The sequence below is a fragment of the Oncorhynchus nerka genome, linkage group LG7, assembly GCF_034236695.1.
Source record: "Oncorhynchus nerka isolate Pitt River linkage group LG7, Oner_Uvic_2.0, whole genome shotgun sequence".
Classification (NCBI taxonomy): Eukaryota; Metazoa; Chordata; class Actinopteri; order Salmoniformes; family Salmonidae; genus Oncorhynchus; species Oncorhynchus nerka.
Genome location: NC_088402.1, coordinates 74788428 through 74809545, shown reverse-complemented (window position 1 = coordinate 74809545; position 21118 = coordinate 74788428). Strand labels below are relative to the sequence as shown.

At 42.7% G+C, this 21118-nt stretch overlaps 1 protein-coding gene across 6 annotated transcripts in view; it reads left to right on the top strand.

Moving 5' to 3' along the window:
* LOC115132407 (rap guanine nucleotide exchange factor 3-like) overlaps positions 1-21118 on the top strand; it is a 61957-nt gene that overhangs the window by 2270 nt on the left and 38569 nt on the right. For 4 of the 6 annotated variants that reach the window (XR_010464411.1, XR_003864065.2, XM_029665021.2 and 1 more), the window contains exons 2-3: positions 2810-2895; positions 8677-8721. Coding sequence is in view for 4 of the 6 variants with exons in the window: in XM_029665021.2 (XP_029520881.1) it covers positions 2810-2895; positions 8677-8721 (131 nt within the window). In the remaining 2 variants the exon portion in view is untranslated. Of the gene's footprint in view, positions 1-2809; positions 2896-3995; positions 4390-8676; positions 8722-21118 lie in introns of those variants that run through there. The other 2 variants (XM_029665022.2, XM_029665023.2) reach the window with 2 other exon arrangements.

The window sequence follows — 21118 nt, the reverse complement described above, 5'->3', positions numbered from 1 at the left end:
TGTGTGTGTGTGTGTGTGTGTGTGTGTGTGTGTGTGTGTGTGTGTTGTGTGTGTTACAGGCAGTTGTAACAAAGAGCCACAGCAAAGACAGCTGGCTAAGAGCACATTCCAAATGGGCGTAGATGTGATGCAGGAAATCCCACTCCCTTTCCCAGAGGACCTCCTGTATGAGTAAAACACACACACAGTCATAGAGACAGACACAAACACTTACACTGATGAGTTGATGACAAGCTTCTCATGGGAAAAAAACATTGACTCCCCTCTTCTTGTTTATCCAAACTGTAAATCTATGTCATTTAAACAAGCAAACAAGTTCAGTATTCCCAGATTACTGACAGGAATATAATATGTAAATTAATGCACAGATGAAATCAAAAATGAGGGGGAGGGGGATCATATCTCTTCAAACTCAATGGAATTAATATGTCAAAATGACTCACTGTTAGTCCACAGGGCCACTCAAATGTAGATTACTTGAGGACAGTGACTGAGACTGTAGTGTGAGTATGCATTCACTAGGTGGCGGCATTCAATTCACAAAATGCAAGAGAGGCTCCAAGTAATCTTTTTTGACCCCCCAAAGCTTTTGGTCAAAACAAATAAGACTGTAAAATCACAAGGAATTCACCTAAAAATGAGTTTAATTTAGGACATCTGTTCCCAAGAAACATATGTGATCGTGTCTCAATGTAATTCAAGGTATAAAATTATTCTTATTTTAAAATACAATCTATTTTTAGACTTAGTTGTGGTCAATTTGCAGTGTAACAGTTATTAGAATTATCTTCAGGCCCCCAGTCTATCTGCTCTGACAAAAAATTGTCCCATAGCTGAATCTACTGTAGTTGCCACCGCCTTAGGGCCTAGCCCTAGGTCCAGCTGTTCCTGAGCTCAAACACAGTGTTTACTGGCTTGTGTTCCAATTTGTTTCCTGATAAAGCAATCATAGGTGTGAAAGGATTTAATTATTTTAATTCTCCCAGTCCTAACAAAAGTATGATTAGAAAATATTTGTTGGTCATTATGTAAACCGGATATAGTTTTCCTCAACAGATATGTATTAATATAAGCCTTTTCAGTGAGACTAACCCATTCAACCAAACCATTAAACTACAGAATTAAAATAAAACATTAACATTTGCAGCCCTCATGACACTCTGCTGTGCAGTTAGACAATGGAGGTTGCTCTGTGAGATGCTATCTGATGGAGCCTAGCAGCTAGCTACAGCATGTGTTATTCCTTATCGAACAAACGGACATGTTGACATTCCCCGAGGAGGTCATAAGAATGAAAACTGGATTCCTTCTTCACTGGGAGGATTCTTGAACTAGCATGGTGGAGTCCCTGGAAGGCATTCAGGAGATAGAGGGAGAGAAAGAGAGAGCGAGACAGAGACAAACACTAGAGCCTCTGAAGCTCACTCTGCCTCCCTTGCCGTGTTGTCTGTGCGTCTTCACCACAGACTGTACATTTTTGTTTATTTGTTTGTTTGGGAATTTTTGGTCTTGTCTAAGCAGGATCGCAGATAGGCAAAACATCCTTTGCAGTCCTCAGGAAGTCATATTTGGTAAGAGATTGTTGTTGCCTGCTTTTCAGGTGGATTGTTTTCCTCAGAAGTACAGGGAGAGGTTTTTTGGCTTGCTTTGAAGGGATGAGACATTTCACATAGGCTGTAAGTGTTTAATGGGTGATATTTTGGGGTTAGATGTTTGTTGTACATTTGACATTTTAGTAATTTAGCAAACGCTCTTATCCAGAGCGACTCACAGGCGCAATTAACGTTAAGTGCATTGCTCAAAGGCACATCAACAGATTTTTTTAACCTAGTCTGCACGGGGATTTGAATCAGCGACATTTCGGTTACTGCATTTTGGTTACTGCAACCTGTTTCGGTTACCGCCCAACCACTAAGCAACCTGTTTCGGTTACCGCCCAACCACTAGGCAACCTGTTTCGGTTACCGCCCAACCACTAAGCAACCTGTTTCGGTTATCGCCCAACCACTAGGCAACCTGTTGCGGTTACCGCCCAACCTCTAGGCAACCTGTTTCGGTTACCGCCCAACCACTAGACAACCTGTTTCGGTTACCGCCCAACCTCTAGGCAACCTGTTTCGGTTACCGCCCAACCACTAGGCAACCTGTTTCGGTTACCGCCCAACCACTAGGCAACCTGTTTCGGTTACCGCCCAACCACTAGGCAACCTGTTTCGGTTACCGCCCAACCTCTAGGCAACCTGTTTCGGTTACCGCCCAACCACTAGGCAACCTGTTTCGGTTACCGCCCAACCTCTAGGCAACCTGTTTCGGTTACCGCCCAACCACTAGGCAACCAGTTTTGTGAACACCCTTAACTTGCTCACCTACTGTCTCTAGAGGCAGTGATAGAGTGAGGAAGGGTGAAATCCAAAACTGCAAAATACTTTGAAGAAAAACAATTGGTGTCTGGATCGAGATAAATAAACAGAGAGTGGGCTGTGACACCCTCAGTAGGGTCAGCCACAGGAAGGGCTGCTCCCTGCTGGAACAATGGCTGGGAGAGACCTAGGATGTGTCCCAAATGGCATCCTATTCCCTATATAGTGCACTACTAGAGTCAAAAGTAGTGCACTATAAACTAGAAAATAGGGTGCCATTTTGGACAAGATCTGTCCAGCCGGACATTCTACTGATTTACATCTCCTAACTCCTGCCCTCCAGGTGAACTCTGAAGGATGTTGCCAAGATAGACTGCCCCCCCCCAGAACATTGCTAGAGGAAACTAAATCCAATTGTCTTTCCTCTCCCTCTGTCTTATTTTACCTAGTGACGGCTTCAGCCATGTTCTCCATGGATACCTTCTTCAAATCTATCCTGTTTCCATCCAGACGGATAACACCAGAGGAGGGGGAAGTAAGTTTATCATGTTTATACATCAGGTCACCAAGACACCCAGAGTTCTCCCTCTTCATAACACAAACACCAAATTCCCCACAGCAAAACGAATCTTAAAGTCCCAATGAGCATCTTTAAAAGTAGAATGGTGTTCTCTGACTTAATTCTGCCCATGTCAAAAATCACCTATATATCAGGGGGAGGCTAAAGCCCACTGGGCACATATGTCAATTCAACGTCTATTCCACGTTGGTTCAAGGTAGTTTCGTTGAAATGACATGGAATCAACGTTGATTCAACCAGTGTGTGCCCAGTGGAAGGTATCTGACAAAATAATACAGATTTGGTTCCTGAGTTAATTAAGCAATTAAAAATCCCATCATGCTAAGGGTCATGTATAAAAATGCTGGGAAGGCCATTATGTTCGCTACCATGGCTATGCCCCCATAGGATGACAATGCCCCCATCCACAGAGCATGTGTGGTTTCTGAATGGTTTGATGATATAAACCATACACCATGACCATCTCAGTCACCAGTTCTCAACCCAAATGAACACTTATGGGAGATTCTGGAGTGGCTCCCCAGACAGCGTTTTCCACCATCATCAACAAAAAAACGAATGATGGAATTTCTTGTGGTAGAATGGTGTCACATGCCAAGGTGCACTGAAGCTGTTCTGGAACATTATGAACACTTATATTTGATATAGACCCCCTACTTCTCCTTAAATCCATCTCATCTGGCAGGTCAAACAGAGTGCTGAAGCTGCAGGCCTGGGCTCAGGCTCGACATTGTGGTGTGTTTTGGAATCAGATAGGACTGACCTAATAGCAAAACAATATATTGGAGACCCATACAGAAGCAGGCTATACAAAAAGTTTAGATCAGCTTTTGGAAAGACTCCCAAAATGCCATGCAACTGCAATGTTGTGGGGGAAAAAAGTAAATTTGCTGCAGTGAATAGAGAATCATATCATTCTGAAGAGGCAGACGATTTTTTATTACTTTAATGATAATGCCTTATTGAGCAGCGGGGAATCATTTGAGAGCAAGTGTGCTCACGGAAAGTGACAATCATGCGCCTGTGCTGAGAGAGTTGAGGCTGATTGAAAGTGGGTTGTAGTCTCTCCACAGAGCAGAGGCAGCAACGTCGCGCGAGTTGGAAGGGACCTGGCTGAGTTTTCATGTTAGCACAGTAGCCTAACCAGCAGTCCGGTCGGATACAGATAATGTAGACTTGTGGCTTTGGTGACAGAAGGGCAACATGTGTGGATTCAATTGGTCATGCAATGAGTCAGTATCCAATGTTGTTGTAATGGTCCTGAGTCTGTAACGGGTAGACATGCTTGGAGGTGCCGTCTTCGTCATGCGTTATTACCGCAGATCCACTAACCGGGAAAGTTGTTCTGTTTGATTGGAAAAAAATATGCATCTGTTCCGGAGTTACAATTATCGAGTTTTCCCGGATCGTTATTCTGTGGAAACATCGAGCATTCGAGGCATCAGTTGGGTATGTTATTACTGCCTAGAAATTATACTCTATATGTAGAATTACATTCCAACAGTAGTTAAAAGACAGTAACGTTAGGCTAGTAGGCTAATCATATTGTAGCCTAATAATGATAATCATCATCACTACTCATCATCATCATTTTTTGTCTTTACCACGTGGAATTATTTAGCTTTGAGATGGTCTGATGATGATGATGAAGATAATGCATGATGGTGATGCTAATGATGAGGATTGTGATGGTTGATGATTGATGATGAGGATGGTGAGTGCTCATGAGTCATAATATAATTCTCCATAAAAAAAACATTTTCTATCTTCTGAAAGTATGACTATGACTGAAAATATGTTCATAATATTGCAACCCATGGCAACAATGTTTTCACAGTAAACTATAGGCCTTCAATAAATAATATAGCGTATTATGGGGATATGTTTTGAGAGTGAGGCTCACGGTATAGGTAGTAATGCTGCGCCACAGTAGCCTACTTGATGAAAAGAAGGTGGTGGGAAGTAAAGCAATCTCTACAGAAAGTCTGACGTGGCTGCAAGTGGCTGCACTTGATATGCACTGTCTCTACCTTTCTCACACAATGTACACTTCACTGATCATCCCTGTTACTGTAAACACTGCAAGAGGAGGGAATCTGGATCACACTTCAAAACACTGCAGCACTTCTTCAGCATTAAAGCTTATATGATTGTATCTGGCTGTGTGTGATTGTGCTATTTGTGTCTGTGTGAGATGTGTGGGAGGGTGGTGTGCACTGCAGGAGTGTAGAGTGAGGGGCTCTGGAGTAAGAGTCAGACACTGTGTTGGTGGAAGAAGAGGGGGGAAGAAGAGGGGGGAAGAAGGCTCACCACATCCACTGTGACACAGTCTGTATGTGTCCCCAAAACAAAAGCAGCGTCTTGCGTTGTATGTGAGCATGTGGAGAATGGTTAGACTGAGCAGTGGACTTCTCTATTGTCTTGAGTATGGAGAGGAAGGTAACAAAGACCCAGCCAAAGTTTGATTACATTTACATTACATTTACATTTAAGTCATTTAGCAGACGCTCTTATCCAGAGCGACTTACAAATTGGTGCATTAAACTCTGGTTATTAATGGTGCATTGTTTATTGTTCACCTCAATCCCCCAACTCAATTTACAGGGGATACAACAATGTATATTTTCCCTCAGCCACAGGAAGATTCAGAATAGTGCTCCTCAAGGAGGAGCTAAATTTGACTTTGACTTTGTTATTGAATAGGTCAGGAAGAATATACTAATCTAGAGTTACTAGTTTAAAGACTGTATGGTTAGCTGCATCAGTGATGACCTTAATGTACCTCGATAAGGCTTCATGCATGAAAAATATGACATCAAATGAACAAGGTGCTTTTAAAAAAAGTCACATATACATACACTGTATGTTTGGCAATATGGAGCCTACTAGACACAACATATTTCCAGGTGCTATTGGGACTTCAATGGAGATATTACTTATTATTACTTCACAAGTAAGAATGAGTGAATAATGGTTTAGGAACGGCTATAGATATCATCTTGTAAAAGGAGTTTTTGTGTTTATTCATTTGTTTATTTGGATGTTGTTTGTCTTTAAGAAGCCTATAGTTGATTAATTACATAGGACACCCTATGGCAATGATCATATCTTAATGTAGTCCATGTGCTTAATGTTCGTAAAGCTACGGTGCACTAGTGCCTGGCTGGAGGTTCAACTACAACTACAACCCTATAATAGATCAATAGAGCAATGCTATCAAACGCCTGAGATTATTCATTGCAATTGCTGTAGGAAAGTTGCTAGTGAGAAGGTCTACTAAAAGCTAAACATACAATACCAAGTTTGGAAAAACCAGGGATCATCAACTAGATTCAGTTTTTTCTTGAGGTGGTCAGGGGCTGGAACATAATTACAAATCATTTGTAAACTGCAAATGACCTGAAAGAAGCCCAAACAGATATTTGACTAAAACATAATCATTTCAAACCTTGGTTACATTTGTAAATGATCACATATTATGTGTGGGATGGCTTTGGAACAGATTTCCATCATTACAATCATTTGGAGCTGATTTGCTGGTGCGTTTACAGTATTTCGAGTCCAACCTTACCGTAGATGTTCAGACAAACATCAATACAGTATTACTAAAGCATATGTGGCTCCACATTATCCTTGTGTGTATCTGATGATGTGTCTGGAATTCATGGGCTGCATGCACTAATATTGGACCCAATTAAACTGGCTTCAAACTGGGAGCCAGCTAACTGTAGTTAATTGAGACGTGTGATACGTGTGGTAAGATACCACCACTGGTAGCATTTGACGACAGAGAGAGTTGTTGTTTATAATTAGATGTTTAATAAGAACCTGTCCTTACCCCAATGGCAATAGTGTTAAAGCATTGGGCCAGTAACTGAAAGGTTGCTGGATCGAATCCCTGAGCTGACAAGGAAAACAATCTGTCATTCTGCCCCTGAACAAGGCAGTTAACCCACTGTTCCCTGGTAGGCTGTCATTGTAAATAAGAATTAGTTATTAACTGACTTGCCTAGTTAAATAAAGGTTAAAGAAAATGGCCCTGCTTATTGCATACTACAGCTGGGGTGGTGGTGGTGACTTCTGGAGATAGAGCAGGACAAAATGCCTCACATTCATAGAGGTACATAGCAAAAAGGGCACTTCTTGATAAGAGGGACAGGACATGGCATCTGGTATTTTCCACTGCTGCCTTCCCAGGACTTGAGTTTTCTCTAAGATGTGAGTGAAGGAAAATAATCAAAGTCTCTAAAGTCTACAGGTGTGTCTGTGTGATGCTAGATTAACCAAGAAGTGACACCTCTACAGGCATGGTTTTGCTGCCCTGAGATTGACAGAGCATACAAGACAGCACACATGAGAGAGACTTCCAGTAAGTCTATTTTGTAGGAGTTAACAATGGAGCATGGTAAGTCCCTCTGGTTGGGAGCATGTGACAGAGTTGGCTGGAAGACAACCAGCACACTCTGTCAACAGAAATAAAGGGTGGAGAGTTCTCCATGCTAGGAGCGTGGAGAATGAGCATTGTACACCTGACTTAAGAGACAAACTATCCAGTAAAATAATAAGTAAAGAAAAATGGAACAATATCTAAGTATAGGGAATGGAAGAAGAATACTTTTTCGTCTATATTCTTTATAGATTACAGAAATGTGTCTGTTGAAGCAGACAGCTGTTTACCCATTATCACCTTCTTATCCGTCTCTATCTTTCCGAGTCCATATAGTGTTCTGACTGCAATAATGGAGCTGAGGGGTTCAAACTATTTTCATCTTGCTGCATTTGATACCCAAGCATAGCACAAGCTCCCACACAAAAAGAGAAGAGATGATAATATCTCGTCACGTTCCATATTTCTATTGTTCTCATCGATGAAGCTGACGATCTCACACTGTGACACAGTGAAAATATAGGACCTGTATGTTACGTCGTCTGTCTTTTCTTCTGAGTAGCCCTCAAGGCAAGGCACTAAGCACTCATCAGTTAACCAGACCTGGAAAGATACAGGAGAGAGTGGCCTGAACAAAGGCCCATGTTAAGTGACTGTGTAACTCCTCTGACACCTTAGCTAGCAGATCCCATCTATATCATGTAATTTAGCAGCTGGCTTGGGAACACATGTAGAGAGGCTGTAAGTGGATCATAAAATAAGAGTTATAAACCCTTAAAAGAGGAAGTGGGAATTAGTCTACAGGATGGTGTTGATGACATCAGGTGATCTTAGCTGATCTTGTGTAAATGATCCCGGTGTACATATGCATAGATTGCATTTGATTATTGCTACAGTGCTATTTGGGTTGTTAGTAGCTAGTAACATAAGCATTTCACTGCACCTGCTGTAACACCCGCTAAACTGTACGTGACCAATAAACGTTCATTTGATTTGAGAGGAGGATTTACCCATATGTCATTTGGTTTACACCAGATCCATATATTGGCTTAACCAATTGACATACAGAAAACCCTCCCTGAAAACAAACAATGTACACAAAAATATGTATCTCATTAAACATAAGAATATTCCAGATTCATCCAACCTTTCTGGTCCCACCCAGTGTTTTCTGAGAACAATCAGTTGAGCTAGTTCTGTTGGAATGCCTATGAGAGGAAGCCATAATATATTATAGGCCTTATTTTTCAGCAATGCCTTGATATTATAGGCCTTCTGAATAGGATATGAACCTATGATGGAGAGTGAAATTATTTAATAGTACATGTGTCTTTCTTTCTTTCCCATAGACCGCCCTGCCAGAGGCTCTTGACACACAGGACACCATGAAACAGGTACATAGTATGCTAGTCCAGAGACAGTGAGAGCAACAGAGAGAGAGAGAGAGAATTTATATTTTAGCAGATGTTCTTATCCAGATTGACTTATAGAAACAATTAGGGTTAAGTGCCTTGCTCAAGGGCACATCAACAGATTTTTCACCTAATCGTCTCTGGGATTCAAACCAGCAACATTTCAGTTACTGACCCAACACTCTTAACCACTAGGCTACCTGCCGCCCACAATACACTCTTATTAAAAAAAAGTGCTATTTAGAACATAAAATGGTTCTTCGGCTGTCCCATAGGAGAACCCTTTGAAGAACAGTTTTTTGGTTCCAGGGAGAACCCTTTTGGATTCCATGTAAAACCCTTTCCAAAGAGGGTTCTACATGGAAACCGAAAAGAGTTCTACCTGGGGAAAAACATTATTCTACCTGGAACCAAAAAGGGTTATCCTATGGGGACAGCCGAAGGACCTTTTTGGAGTGTATGTGCATCACACCCCTACGGCTAGCCTTCATAAATCTGCTCTGGCTTCTGATGAATCTTCTGATGAATCACAATCTTCCTGAGAAGAGAAACAAACAAGGTCACTGAGTAGGAACGTTATTCATTTCAGCCATTTTGACCTCACCCTTAAATAATCTGTTACACCATAGAAACACCATAGATTAGAAGCATAGTGGAAATGGTGAATGAAAGTACACTAAATATTGAATGTAGTGTAGTTAACCTCTTGAATCTTTAGGTCTTTAGGGTTAAACATTTACTATGTGGCCTATGTTGTGTCGTATTGCATCAAATTATGTCCCACGTTACTGTGTCATGTCATAAGATCTCCAAAATACAGTAAGATCTCCAACATATGGTAAGATCTCCAACATACAGTAAGATCTCCAACATATGGTAAGAACTCCAACATACAGTAAGATCTCCAACATACAGTAAGATCTCCAACATATGGTAAGATCTCCAACATATGGTAAGATCTCCAACATACGGTAAGATCTCTAACATACAGTAAGATCTCCAACATACAGTAAGATCTCCAACATACAGTAAGATCTCCAACATATGGTAAGATCTCCAACATATGGTAAGATCTCCAACATACAGTAAGATCTCCAACATACAGTAAGATCTCCAACATACAGTAAGATCTCCAACATATGGTAAGATCTCCAACATACAGTAAGATCTCCAACATACGGTAAGATCTCCAACATACAGTAAGATCTCCAACATATGGTAAGATCTCCAACATACAGTAAGATCTCCAACATACAGTAAGATCTCCAACATATGGTAAGATCTCCAACATATGGTAAGATCTCCAACATACGGTAAGATCTCTAACATACAGTAAGATCTCCAACATACAGTAAGATCTCCAACATACAGTAAGATCTCCAACATATGGTAAGATCTCCAACATATGGTAAGATCTCCAACATACAGTAAGATCTCCAACATACAGTAAGATCTCCAACATATGGTAAGATCTCCAACATACAGTAAGATCTCCAACATACGGTAAGATCTCCAACATACAGTAAGATCTCCAACATATGGTAAGATCTCCAACATACAGTAAGATCTCCAACATATGGTAAGATCGCCAACATATCAAATCAAATGTATTTATATAGCCCTTCGTACATCAGCTGATATCTCAAAGTGCTGTACAGAAACCCAGCCTAAAACCCCAAACAGCAAGCAATGCAGGTGTAGAAGCACGGTGGCTAGGAAAACTCCCTAGAAAGGCTAAAACCTAGGAAGAAACCTAGAGAGGAACCAGGCTATGTGGGGTGGCCAGTCCTCTTCTGCCTGTGCCGGGTGGAGATCATAACAGAACATGGCCAAGATGTTCAAATGTTCATAAATGACCAGCATGGTCGAATAATAATAAGGCAGAACAGTTGAAACTGGAGCAGCAGCACAGTCAGGTGGAAGTTGAAACTGGAGCAGCAGCATGGCCAGGTGGACTGGGGACAGCAAGGAGTCATCGTGTCAGGTAGTCCTGGGGCATGGTCCTACGGCTCAGGTCAGTTGAAACTGGAACAGCAGCATGGCCAGGTGGACTGGGGATAGCAAGGAGTCATCATGTCAGGTAGTCCTGGGGCATGGTCCTAGGGCTCAGGTCCTCCGAGAGAGAGAAAGAAAGAGAGAAGGAGAGAATTAGAGAACGCACACTTAGATTCACACAGGACACCGAATAGGACAGGAGAAGTACTCCAGATTTAACAAACTGACCCCAGCCCCCCGACACATAAACTACTGCAGCATAAATACTGGAGGCTGAGACAGGAGGGGTCAGGAGACACTGTGGCCCCATCCGAGGACACCCCCGGACAGGGCCAAACAGGAAGGATATAACCCCACCCACTTTGCCAAAGCACAGCCCCCACACCACTAGAGGGATATCTTCAACCACCAACTTACCATCCTGAGACAAGGCTGAGTATAGCCCACAAAGATCTCCGCCACGGCACAACCCAAGGGGGGCGCCAACCCAGACAGGATGGCCACAACAGTGAATCAACCCACTCAGGTGACGCACCCTCCAGGGACGGCATGAGAGAGCCCCAGTAAGCCAGTGACTCAGCCCCTGTAATAGGGTTAGAGGCAGAGAATCCCAGTGGAAAGAGGGGAACCGGCCAGGCAGAGACAGCAAGGGCGGTTCGTTGCTCCAGAGCCTTTCCGTTCACCTTCCCACTCCTGGGCCAGACTACACTCAATCATATGACCCACTGAAGAGATGAGTCTTCAGTAAAGACTTAAAGGTTGAGACCGAGTTTGCGTCTCTGACATGGGTAGGCAGACCGTTCCATAAAAATGGAGCTCTATAGGAGAAAGCCCTGCCTCCAGCTGTTTGCTTAGAAATTCTAGGGACAATTAGGAGGCCTGCGTCTTGTGACCGTAGCGTACATGTAGGTATGTACGGCAGGACCAAATCAGAGAGATAGGTAGGAGCAAGCCCATGTAATGCTTTGTAGGTTAGCAGTAAAACCTTGAAATCAGCCCTTGCTTTGAAAGGAAGCCAGTGTAGAGAGGCTAGCACTGGAGTAATATGATCAAATTTGTTGGTTCTAGTCAGGATTCTAGCAGCCGTATTTAGCACTAACTGAAGTTTATTTAGTGCTTTATCCGGGTAGCCGGAAAATAGAGCATTTCAGTAGTCTAACCTAGAAGTGACAAAAGCATGGATTAATTTTTCTGCATCATTTTTGGACAGAAAGTTTCTGATTTTTGCAATGTTACGTAGATGGAAAAAAGCTGTCCTCGAAATGGTCTTGATATGTTCTTCAAAAGAGAGATCAGGGTCCAGAGTAACGCCGAGGTCCTTCACAGTTTTATTTGAGATGACTGTACAACCATTAAGATTAATTGTCAGATTCAACAGAAGATCTCTTTGTTTCTTGGGACCTAGAACAAGCACCTCTGTTTTGTCCGAGTTTAATAGTAGAAAGTTTGCAGCCATCCACTTCCTTATGTCTGAAACACATGCTTCTAGCGAGGGCAATTTTGGGGCTTCACCATGTTTCATTGAAATGTACAGCTGTGTGTCATCCACATAGCAGTGAAAGTTTACATTATGTTTTCGAATAACATCCCCAAGAGGTAAAATATATAGTGAAAACAATAGTGGTCCTAAAACGGAACCTTGAGGAACACCGAAATTTACAGTTGATTTGTCAGAGGACAAACCATTCACAGAGACAAACTGATATCTTTCCGACAGATAAGATCTAAATCAGGCCAGAACATGTCCGTGTAGACCAATTTGGGTTTCCAATCTCTCCAAAAGAATGTGGTGATCGATGGTATCAAAAGCAGCACTAAGGTCTAGGAGCACGAGGACAGATGCAGAGCCTCGGTCCGATGCCATTAAAATGTCATTTACCACCTTCACAAGTGCCGTCTCAGTGCTATGATGGGGTCTAAAACCAGACTGAAGCATTTCGTATACATTGTTTGTCTTCAGGAAGGCAGTGAGTTGCTGCGCAACAGCCTTCTCTAAAAATGTTGAGAGGAATGGAAGATTCGATATAGGCCGATAGTTTTTTATATTTTCTGGGTCAAGGTTTGGCTTTTTCAAGAGAGGCTTTATTACTGCCACTTTTAGTGAGTTTGGTACACATCCAGTGGATAGAGAGCCGTTTATTATGTTCAACATAGGAGGGCCAAGCACAGGAAGCAGCTCTTTCAGTAGTTTAGTTGGAATAGGGTCCAGTATGCAGCTTGAAGGTTTAGAGGCCATGATTATTTTCATCATTGTGTCAAGAGATATAGTACTAAAACACTTGAGCGTCTCTCTTGATCCTAGGTCCTGGCAGAGTTGTGCAGACTCAGGACAACTGAGGTTTGGAGGAATACGAGGTTTAAAGAGGAGTCCGTAATTTGCTTTCTAATAATCATAATCTTTTCCTCAAAGAAGTTCATGAATTTATCACTGCTAAAGTGAAAGTCATCCTCTCTTGGGGAATGCTGCTTTTTAGTTAGCTTTGCGACAGTATCAAAAAGGAATTTCGGATTGTTCTTATTTTCCTCAATTAAGTTAGAAAAATAGGATGATCGAGCAGCAGTAAGGGCTCTTCGGTACTGCACGGTACCGTCCTTCCAAGCTAGTCGGAAGACTTCCAGTTTGGTGTGGCGCCATTTCCGTTCCAATTTTCTGAAGCTTGCTTCAGAGCTCGGGTATTTTCTGTGTACCAGGGAGCTAGTTTCTTATGAGAATTTCTTTTTAGTTTTTATGGGTGCAACTGCATCTAGGGTATTGCGCAAGGTTAAATTGAGATCCTCAGTTAGGTGGTTAACTGATTTTTGTCCTCTGGCGTCCTTGGGTAGGCAGAGGGAGTCTGGAAGGGCATCAAGGAATCTTTGTGTTGTCTGTGAATTTATAGCACGACTTTTGATGTTCCTTGGTTGGGGTCTGAGCAGATTATTACAGTAAGATCTCCAACATACGGTAAGATCTCCAACATACAGTAAGATCTCCAACATATAGTAAGATCTCCAACATACAGTAAGATCTCCAACATATAGTAAGATCTCCAACATACAGTAAGATCTCCAACATATGGTAAGATCTCCAACATACAGTAAGATCTCCAACATATAGTAAGATCTCCAACATATAGTAAGATCTCCAACATACAGTAAGATCTCCAACATACGGTAAGATCTCCAACATACAGTAAGATCTCCAACATACAGTAAGATCTCCAACATACAGTAAGATCTCCAACATACAGTAAGATCTCCAACATATGGTAAGATCTCCAACATACGGTAAGATCTCCAACATACAGTAAGATCTCCAACATACAGTAAGATCTCCAACATATAGTAAGATCTCCAACATACAGTAAGATCTCCAACATATAGTAAGATCTCCAACATACAGTAAGATCTCCAACATACAGTAAGATCTCCAACATATAGTAAGATCTCCAACATACAGTAAGATCTCCAACATATAGTAAGATCTCCAACATACAGTAAGATCTCCAACATACGGTAAGATCTCCAACATACAGTAAGATCTCCAACATATAGTAAGATCTCCAACATACAGTAAGATCTCCAACATACGGTAAGATCTCCAACATACAGTAAGATCTCCAACATATGGTAAGATCTCCAACATACAGTAAGATCTCCAACATACAGTAAGATCTCCAACATACAGTAAGATCTCCAACATATGGTAAGATCTCCAACATACAGTAAGATCTCCAACATACGGTAAGATCTCCAACATACAGTAAGATCTCCAACATATGGTAAGATCTCCAACATACAGTAAGATCTCCAACATACAGTAAGATCTCCAACATATGGTAAGATCTCCAACATATGGTAAGATCTCCAACATACGGTAAGATCTCTAACATACAGTAAGATCTCCAACATACAGTAAGATCTCCAACATACAGTAAGATCTCCAACATATGGTAAGATCTCCAACATATGGTAAGATCTCCAACATACAGTAAGATCTCCAACATACAGTAAGATCTCCAACATATGGTAAGATCTCCAACATACAGTAAGATCTCCAACATACGGTAAGATCTCCAACATACAGTAAGATCTCCAACATATGGTAAGATCTCCAACATACAGTAAGATCTCCAACATATGGTAAGATCGCCAACATATCAAATCAAATGTATTTATATAGCCCTTCGTACATCAGCTGATATCTCAAAGTGCTGTACAGAAACCCAGCCTAAAACCCCAAACAGCAAGCAATGCAGGTGTAGAAGCACGGTGGCTAGGAAAAACTCCCTAGAAAGGCTAAAACCTAGGAAGAAACCTAGAGAGGAACCAGGCTATGTGGGGTGGCCAGTCCTCTTCTGCCTGTGCCGGGTGGAGATCATAACAGAACATGGCCAAGATGTTCAAATGTTCATAAATGACCAGCATGGTCGAATAATAATAAGGCAGAACAGTTGAAACTGGAGCAGCAGCACAGTCAGGTGGAAGTTGAAACTGGAGCAGCAGCATGGCCAGGTGGACTGGGGACAGCAAGGAGTCATCGTGTCAGGTAGTCCTGGGGCATGGTCCTACGGCTCAGGTCAGTTGAAACTGGAACAGCAGCATGGCCAGGTGGACTGGGGATAGCAAGGAGTCATCATGTCAGGTAGTCCTGGGGCATGGTCCTAGGGCTCAGGTCCTCCGAGAGAGAGAAAGAAAGAGAGAAGGAGAGAATTAGAGAACGCACACTTAGATTCACACAGGACACCGAATAGGACAGGAGAAGTACTCCAGATTTAACAAACTGACCCCAGCCCCGACACATAAACTACTGCAGCATAAATACTGGAGGCTGAGACAGGAGGGGTCAGGAGACACTGTGGCCCCATCCGAGACACCCCGGACAGGGCCAAACAGGAAGGATATAACCCCACCCACTTTGCCAAAGCACAGCCCCCACACCACTAGAGGGATATCTTCAACCACCAACTTACCATCCTGAGACAAGGCTGAGTATAGCCCACAAAGATCTCCGCCACGGCACAACCCAAGGGGGGGGCGCCAACCCAGACAGGATGGCCACAACAGTGAATCAACCCACTCAGGTGACGCACCCCCTCCAGGGACGGCATGAGAGAGCCCCAGTAAGCCAGTGACTCAGCCCTTGTAATAGGGTTAGAGGCAGAGAATCCCAGTGGAAAGAGGGGAACCGGCCAGGCAGAGACAGCAAGGGCGGTTCGTTGCTCCAGAGCCTTTCCGTTCACCTTCCCACTCCTGGGCCAGACTACACTCAATCATATGACCCACTGAAGAGATGAGTCTTCAGTAAAGACTTAAAGGTTGAGACCGAGTTTGCGTCTCTGACATGGGTAGGCAGACCGTTCCATAAAAATGGAGCTCTATAGAAGAAAGCCCTGCCTCCAGCTGTTTGCTTAGAAATTCTAGGGACAATTAGGAGGCCTGCGTCTTGTGACCGTAGCGTACATGTAGGTATGTACGGCAGGACCAAATCAGAGAGATAGGTAGGAGCAAGCCCATGTAATGCTTTGTAGGTTAGCAGTAAAACCTTGAAATCAGCCCTTGCTTTGAAAGGAAGCCAGTGTAGAGAGGCTAGCACTGGAGTAATATGATCAAATTTGTTGGTTCTAGTCAGGATTCTAGCAGCCGTATTTAGCACTAACTGAAGTTTATTTAGTGCTTTATCCGGTAGCCGGAAAATAGAGCATTTCAGTAGTCTAACCTAGAAGTGACAAAAGCATGGATTAATTTTTCTGCATCATTTTTGGACAGAAAGTTTCTGATTTTTGCAATGTTACGTAGATGGAAAAAAGCTGTCCTCGAAATGGTCTTGATATGTTCTTCAAAAGAGAGATCAGGGTCCAGAGTAACGCCGAGGTCCTTCACAGTTTTATTTGAGATGACTGTACAACCATTAAGATTAATTGTCAGATTCAACAGAAGATCTCTTTGTTTCTTGGGACCTAGAACAAGCACCTCTGTTTTGTCCGAGTTTAATAGTAGAAAGTTTGCAGCCATCCACTTCCTTATGTCTGAAACACATGCTTCTAGCGAGGGCAATTTTGGGGCATCACCATGTTTCATTGAAATGTACAGCTGTGTGTCATCCACATAGCAGTGAAAGTTTACATTATGTTTTCGAATAACATCCCCAAGAGGTAAAATATATAGTGAAAACAATAGTGGTCCTAAAACGGAACCTTGAGGAACACCGAATTTACAGTTGATTTGTCAGAGGACAAACCATTCACAGAGACAAACTGATATCTTTCCGACAGATAAGATCTAAATCAGGCCAGAACATGTCCGTGTAGACCAATTTGGGTTTCCAATCTCTCCAAAAGAATGTGGTGATCGATGGTATCAAAAGCAGCACTAAGGTCTAGGAGCACGAGGACAGATGCAGAGCCTCGGTCCGATGCCATTAAAATGTCATTTACCACCTTCACAAGTGCCGTCTCAGTGCTATGATGGGGTCTAAAACCAGACTGAAGCATTTCGTATACATTGTTTGTCTTCAGGAAGGCAGTGAGTTGCTGCGCAACAGCCTTCTCTAAAAATGTTGAGAGGAATGGAAGATTCGATATAGGCCGATAGTTTTTATATTTTCTGGGTCAAGGTTTGGCTTTTCAAGAGAGGCTTTATTACTGCCACTTTTAGTGAGTTTGGTACACATCCAGTGGATAGAGAGCCGTTTATTATGTTCAACATAGGAGGGCCAAGCACAGGAAGCAGCTCTTTCAGTAGTTTAGTTGGAATAGGGTCCAGTATGCAGCTTGAAGGTTTAGAGGCCATGATTATTTTCATCATTGTGTCAAGAGATATAGTACTAAAACACTTGAGCGTCTCTCTTGATCCTAGGTCCTGGCAGAGTTGTGCAGACTCAGGACAACTGAGGTTTGGAGGAATACGCAGGTTTAAAGAGGAGTCCGTAATTTGCTTTCTAATAATCATAATCTTTTCCTCAAAGAAGTTCATGAATTTATCACTGCTAAAGTGAAAGTCATCCTCTCTTGGGGAATGCTGCTTTTTAGTTAGCTTTGCGACAGTATCAAAAAGGAATTTCGGATTGTTCTTATTTTCCTCAATTAAGTTAGAAAAATAGGATGATCGAGCAGCAGTAAGGGCTCTTCGGTACTGCACGGTACCGTCCTTCCAAGCTAGTCGGAAGACTTCCAGTTTGGTGTGGCGCCATTTCCGTTCCAATTTTCTGGAAGCTTGCTTCAGAGCTCGGGTATTTTCTGTGTACCAGGGAGCTAGTTTCTTATGAGAATTTCTTTTTAGTTTTTATGGGTGCAACTGCATCTAGGGTATTGCGCAAGGTTAAATTGAGATCCTCAGTTAGGTGGTTAACTGATTTTTGTCCTCTGGCGTCCTTGGGTAGGCAGAGGGAGTCTGGAAGGGCATCAAGGAATCTTTGTGTTGTCTGTGAATTTATAGCACGACTTTTGATGTTCCTTGGTTGGGGTCTGAGCAGATTATTACAGTAAGATCTCCAACATACGGTAAGATCTCCAACATACAGTAAGATCTCAACATATAGTAAGATCTCCAACATACAGTAAGATCTCCAACATATAGTAAGATCTCCAACATACAGTAAGATCTCCAACATATGGTAAGATCTCCAACATACAGTAAGATCTCCAACATATAGTAAGATCTCCAACATATAGTAAGATCTCCAACATACAGTAAGATCTCCAACATACGGTAAGATCTCAACATACAGTAAGATCTCCAACATACAGTAAGATCTCCAACATACAGTAAGATCTCCAACATATGGTAAGATCTCAACATACGGTAAGATCTCCAACATACAGTAAGATCTCCAACATACAGTAAGATCTCCAACATATAGTAAGATCTCCAACATACAGTAAGATCTCCAACATATAGTAAGATCTCCAACATACAGTAAGATCTCCAACATACAGTAAGATCTCCAACATATAGTAAGATCTCCAACATACAGTAAGATCTCCAACATATAGTAAGATCTCCAACATACAGTAAGATCTCCAACATACGGTAAGATCTCCAACATACAGTAAGATCTCCAACATATAGTAAGATCTCCAACATACAGTAAGATCTCCAACATACGGTAAGATCTCCAACATACAGTAAGATCTCCAACATATGGTAAGATCTCCAACATACAGTAAGATCTCCAACATACAGTAAGATCTCCAACATACAGTAAGATCTCCAACATATGGTAAGATCTCCAACATACAGTAAGATCTCCAACATACGGTAAGATCTCCAACATACAGTAAGATCTCCAACATATGGTAAGATCTCCAACATACAGTAAGATCTCCAACATACAGTAAGATCTCCAACATATGGTAAGATCTCCAACATATGGTAAGATCTCCAACATACGGTAAGATCTCTAACATACAGTAAGATCTCCAACATACAGTAAGATCTCCAACATACAGTAAGATCTCCAACATATGGTAAGATCTCCAACATATGGTAAGATCTCCAACATACAGTAAGATCTCCAACATACAGTAAGATCTCCAACATATGGTAAGATCTCCAACATACAGTAAGATCTCCAACATACGGTAAGATCTCCAACATACAGTAAGATCTCCAACATATGGTAAGATCTCCAACATACAGTAAGATCTCCAACATATGGTAAGATCGCCAACATATCAAATCAAATGTATTTATATAGCCCTTCGTACATCAGCTGATATCTCAAAGTGCTGTACAGAAACCCAGCCTAAAACCCCAAACAGCAAGCAATGCAGGTGTAGAAGCACGGTGGCTAGGAAAACTCCCTAGAAAGGCTAAAACCTAGGAAGAAACCTAGAGAGGAACCAGGCTATGTGGGGTGGCCAGTCCTCTTCTGCCTGTGCCGGGTGGAGATCATAACAGAACATGGCCAAGATGTTCAAATGTTCATAAATGACCAGCATGGTCGAATAATAATAAGGCAGAACAGTTGAAACTGGAGCAGCAGCACAGTCAGGTGGAAGTTGAAACTGGAGCAGCAGCATGGCCAGGTGGACTGGGGACAGCAAGGAGTCATCGTGTCAGGTAGTCCTGGGGCATGGTCCTACGGCTCAGGTCAGTTGAAACTGGAACAGCAGCATGGCCAGGTGGACTGGGGATAGCAAGGAGTCATCATGTCAGGTAGTCCTGGGGCATGGTCCTAGGGCTCAGGTCCTCCGAGAGAGAGAAAGAAAGAGAGAAGGAGAGAATTAGAGAACGCACACTTAGATTCACACAGGACACCGAATAGGACAGGAGAAGTACTCCAGATTTAACAAACTGACCCCAGCCCCGACACATAAACTACTGCAGCATAAATACTGGAGGCTGAGACAGGAGGGGTCAGGAGACACTGTGGCCCCATCCGAGGACACCCGGACAGGGCCAAACAGGAAGGATATAACCCCACCCACTTTGCCAAAGCACAGCCCCCACACCACTAGAGGGATATCTTCAACCACCAACTTACCATCCTGAGACAAGGCTGAGTATAGCCCACAAAGATCTCCGCCACGGCACAACCCAAGGGGGGCGCCAACCCAGACAGGATGGCCACAACAGTGAATCAACCCACTCAGGTGACGCACCCCTCCAGGGACGGCATGAGAGAGCCCCAGTAAGCCAGTGACTCAGCCCCTGTAATAGGGTTAGAGGCAGAGAATCCCAGTGGAAAGAGGGGAACCGGCCAGGCAGAGACAGCAAGGGCGGTTCGTTGCTCCAGAGCCTTTCCGTTCACCTTCCCACTCCTGGGCCAGACTACACTCAATCATATGACCCACTGAAGAGATGAGTCTTCAGTAAAGACTTAAAGGTTGAGACCGAGTTTGCGTCTCTGACATGGGTAGGCAGACCGTTCCATAAAAATGGAGCTCTATAGGAGAAAGCCCTGCCTCCAGCTGTTTGCTTAGAAATTCTAGGGACAATTAGGAGGCCTGCGTCTTGTGACCGTAGCGTACATGTAGGTATGTACGGCAGGACCAAATCAGAGAGATAGGTAGGAGCAAGCCCATGTAATGCTTTGTAGGTTAGCAGTAAAACCTTGAAATCAGCCCTTGCTTTGAAAGGAAGCCAGTGTAGAGAGGCTAGCACTGGAGTAATATGATCAAATTTGTTGGTTCTAGTCAGGATTCTAGCAGCCGTATTTAGCACTAACTGAAGTTTATTTAGTGCTTTATCCGGGTAGCCGGAAAATAGAGCATTTCAGTAGTCTAACCTAGAAGTGACAAAAGCATGGATTAATTTTTCTGCATCATTTTTGGACAGAAAGTTTCTGATTTTTGCAATGTTACGTAGATGGAAAAAAGCTGTCCTCGAAATGGTCTTGATATGTTCTTCAAAAGAGAGATCAGGGTCCAGAGTAACGCCGAGGTCCTTCACAGTTTTATTT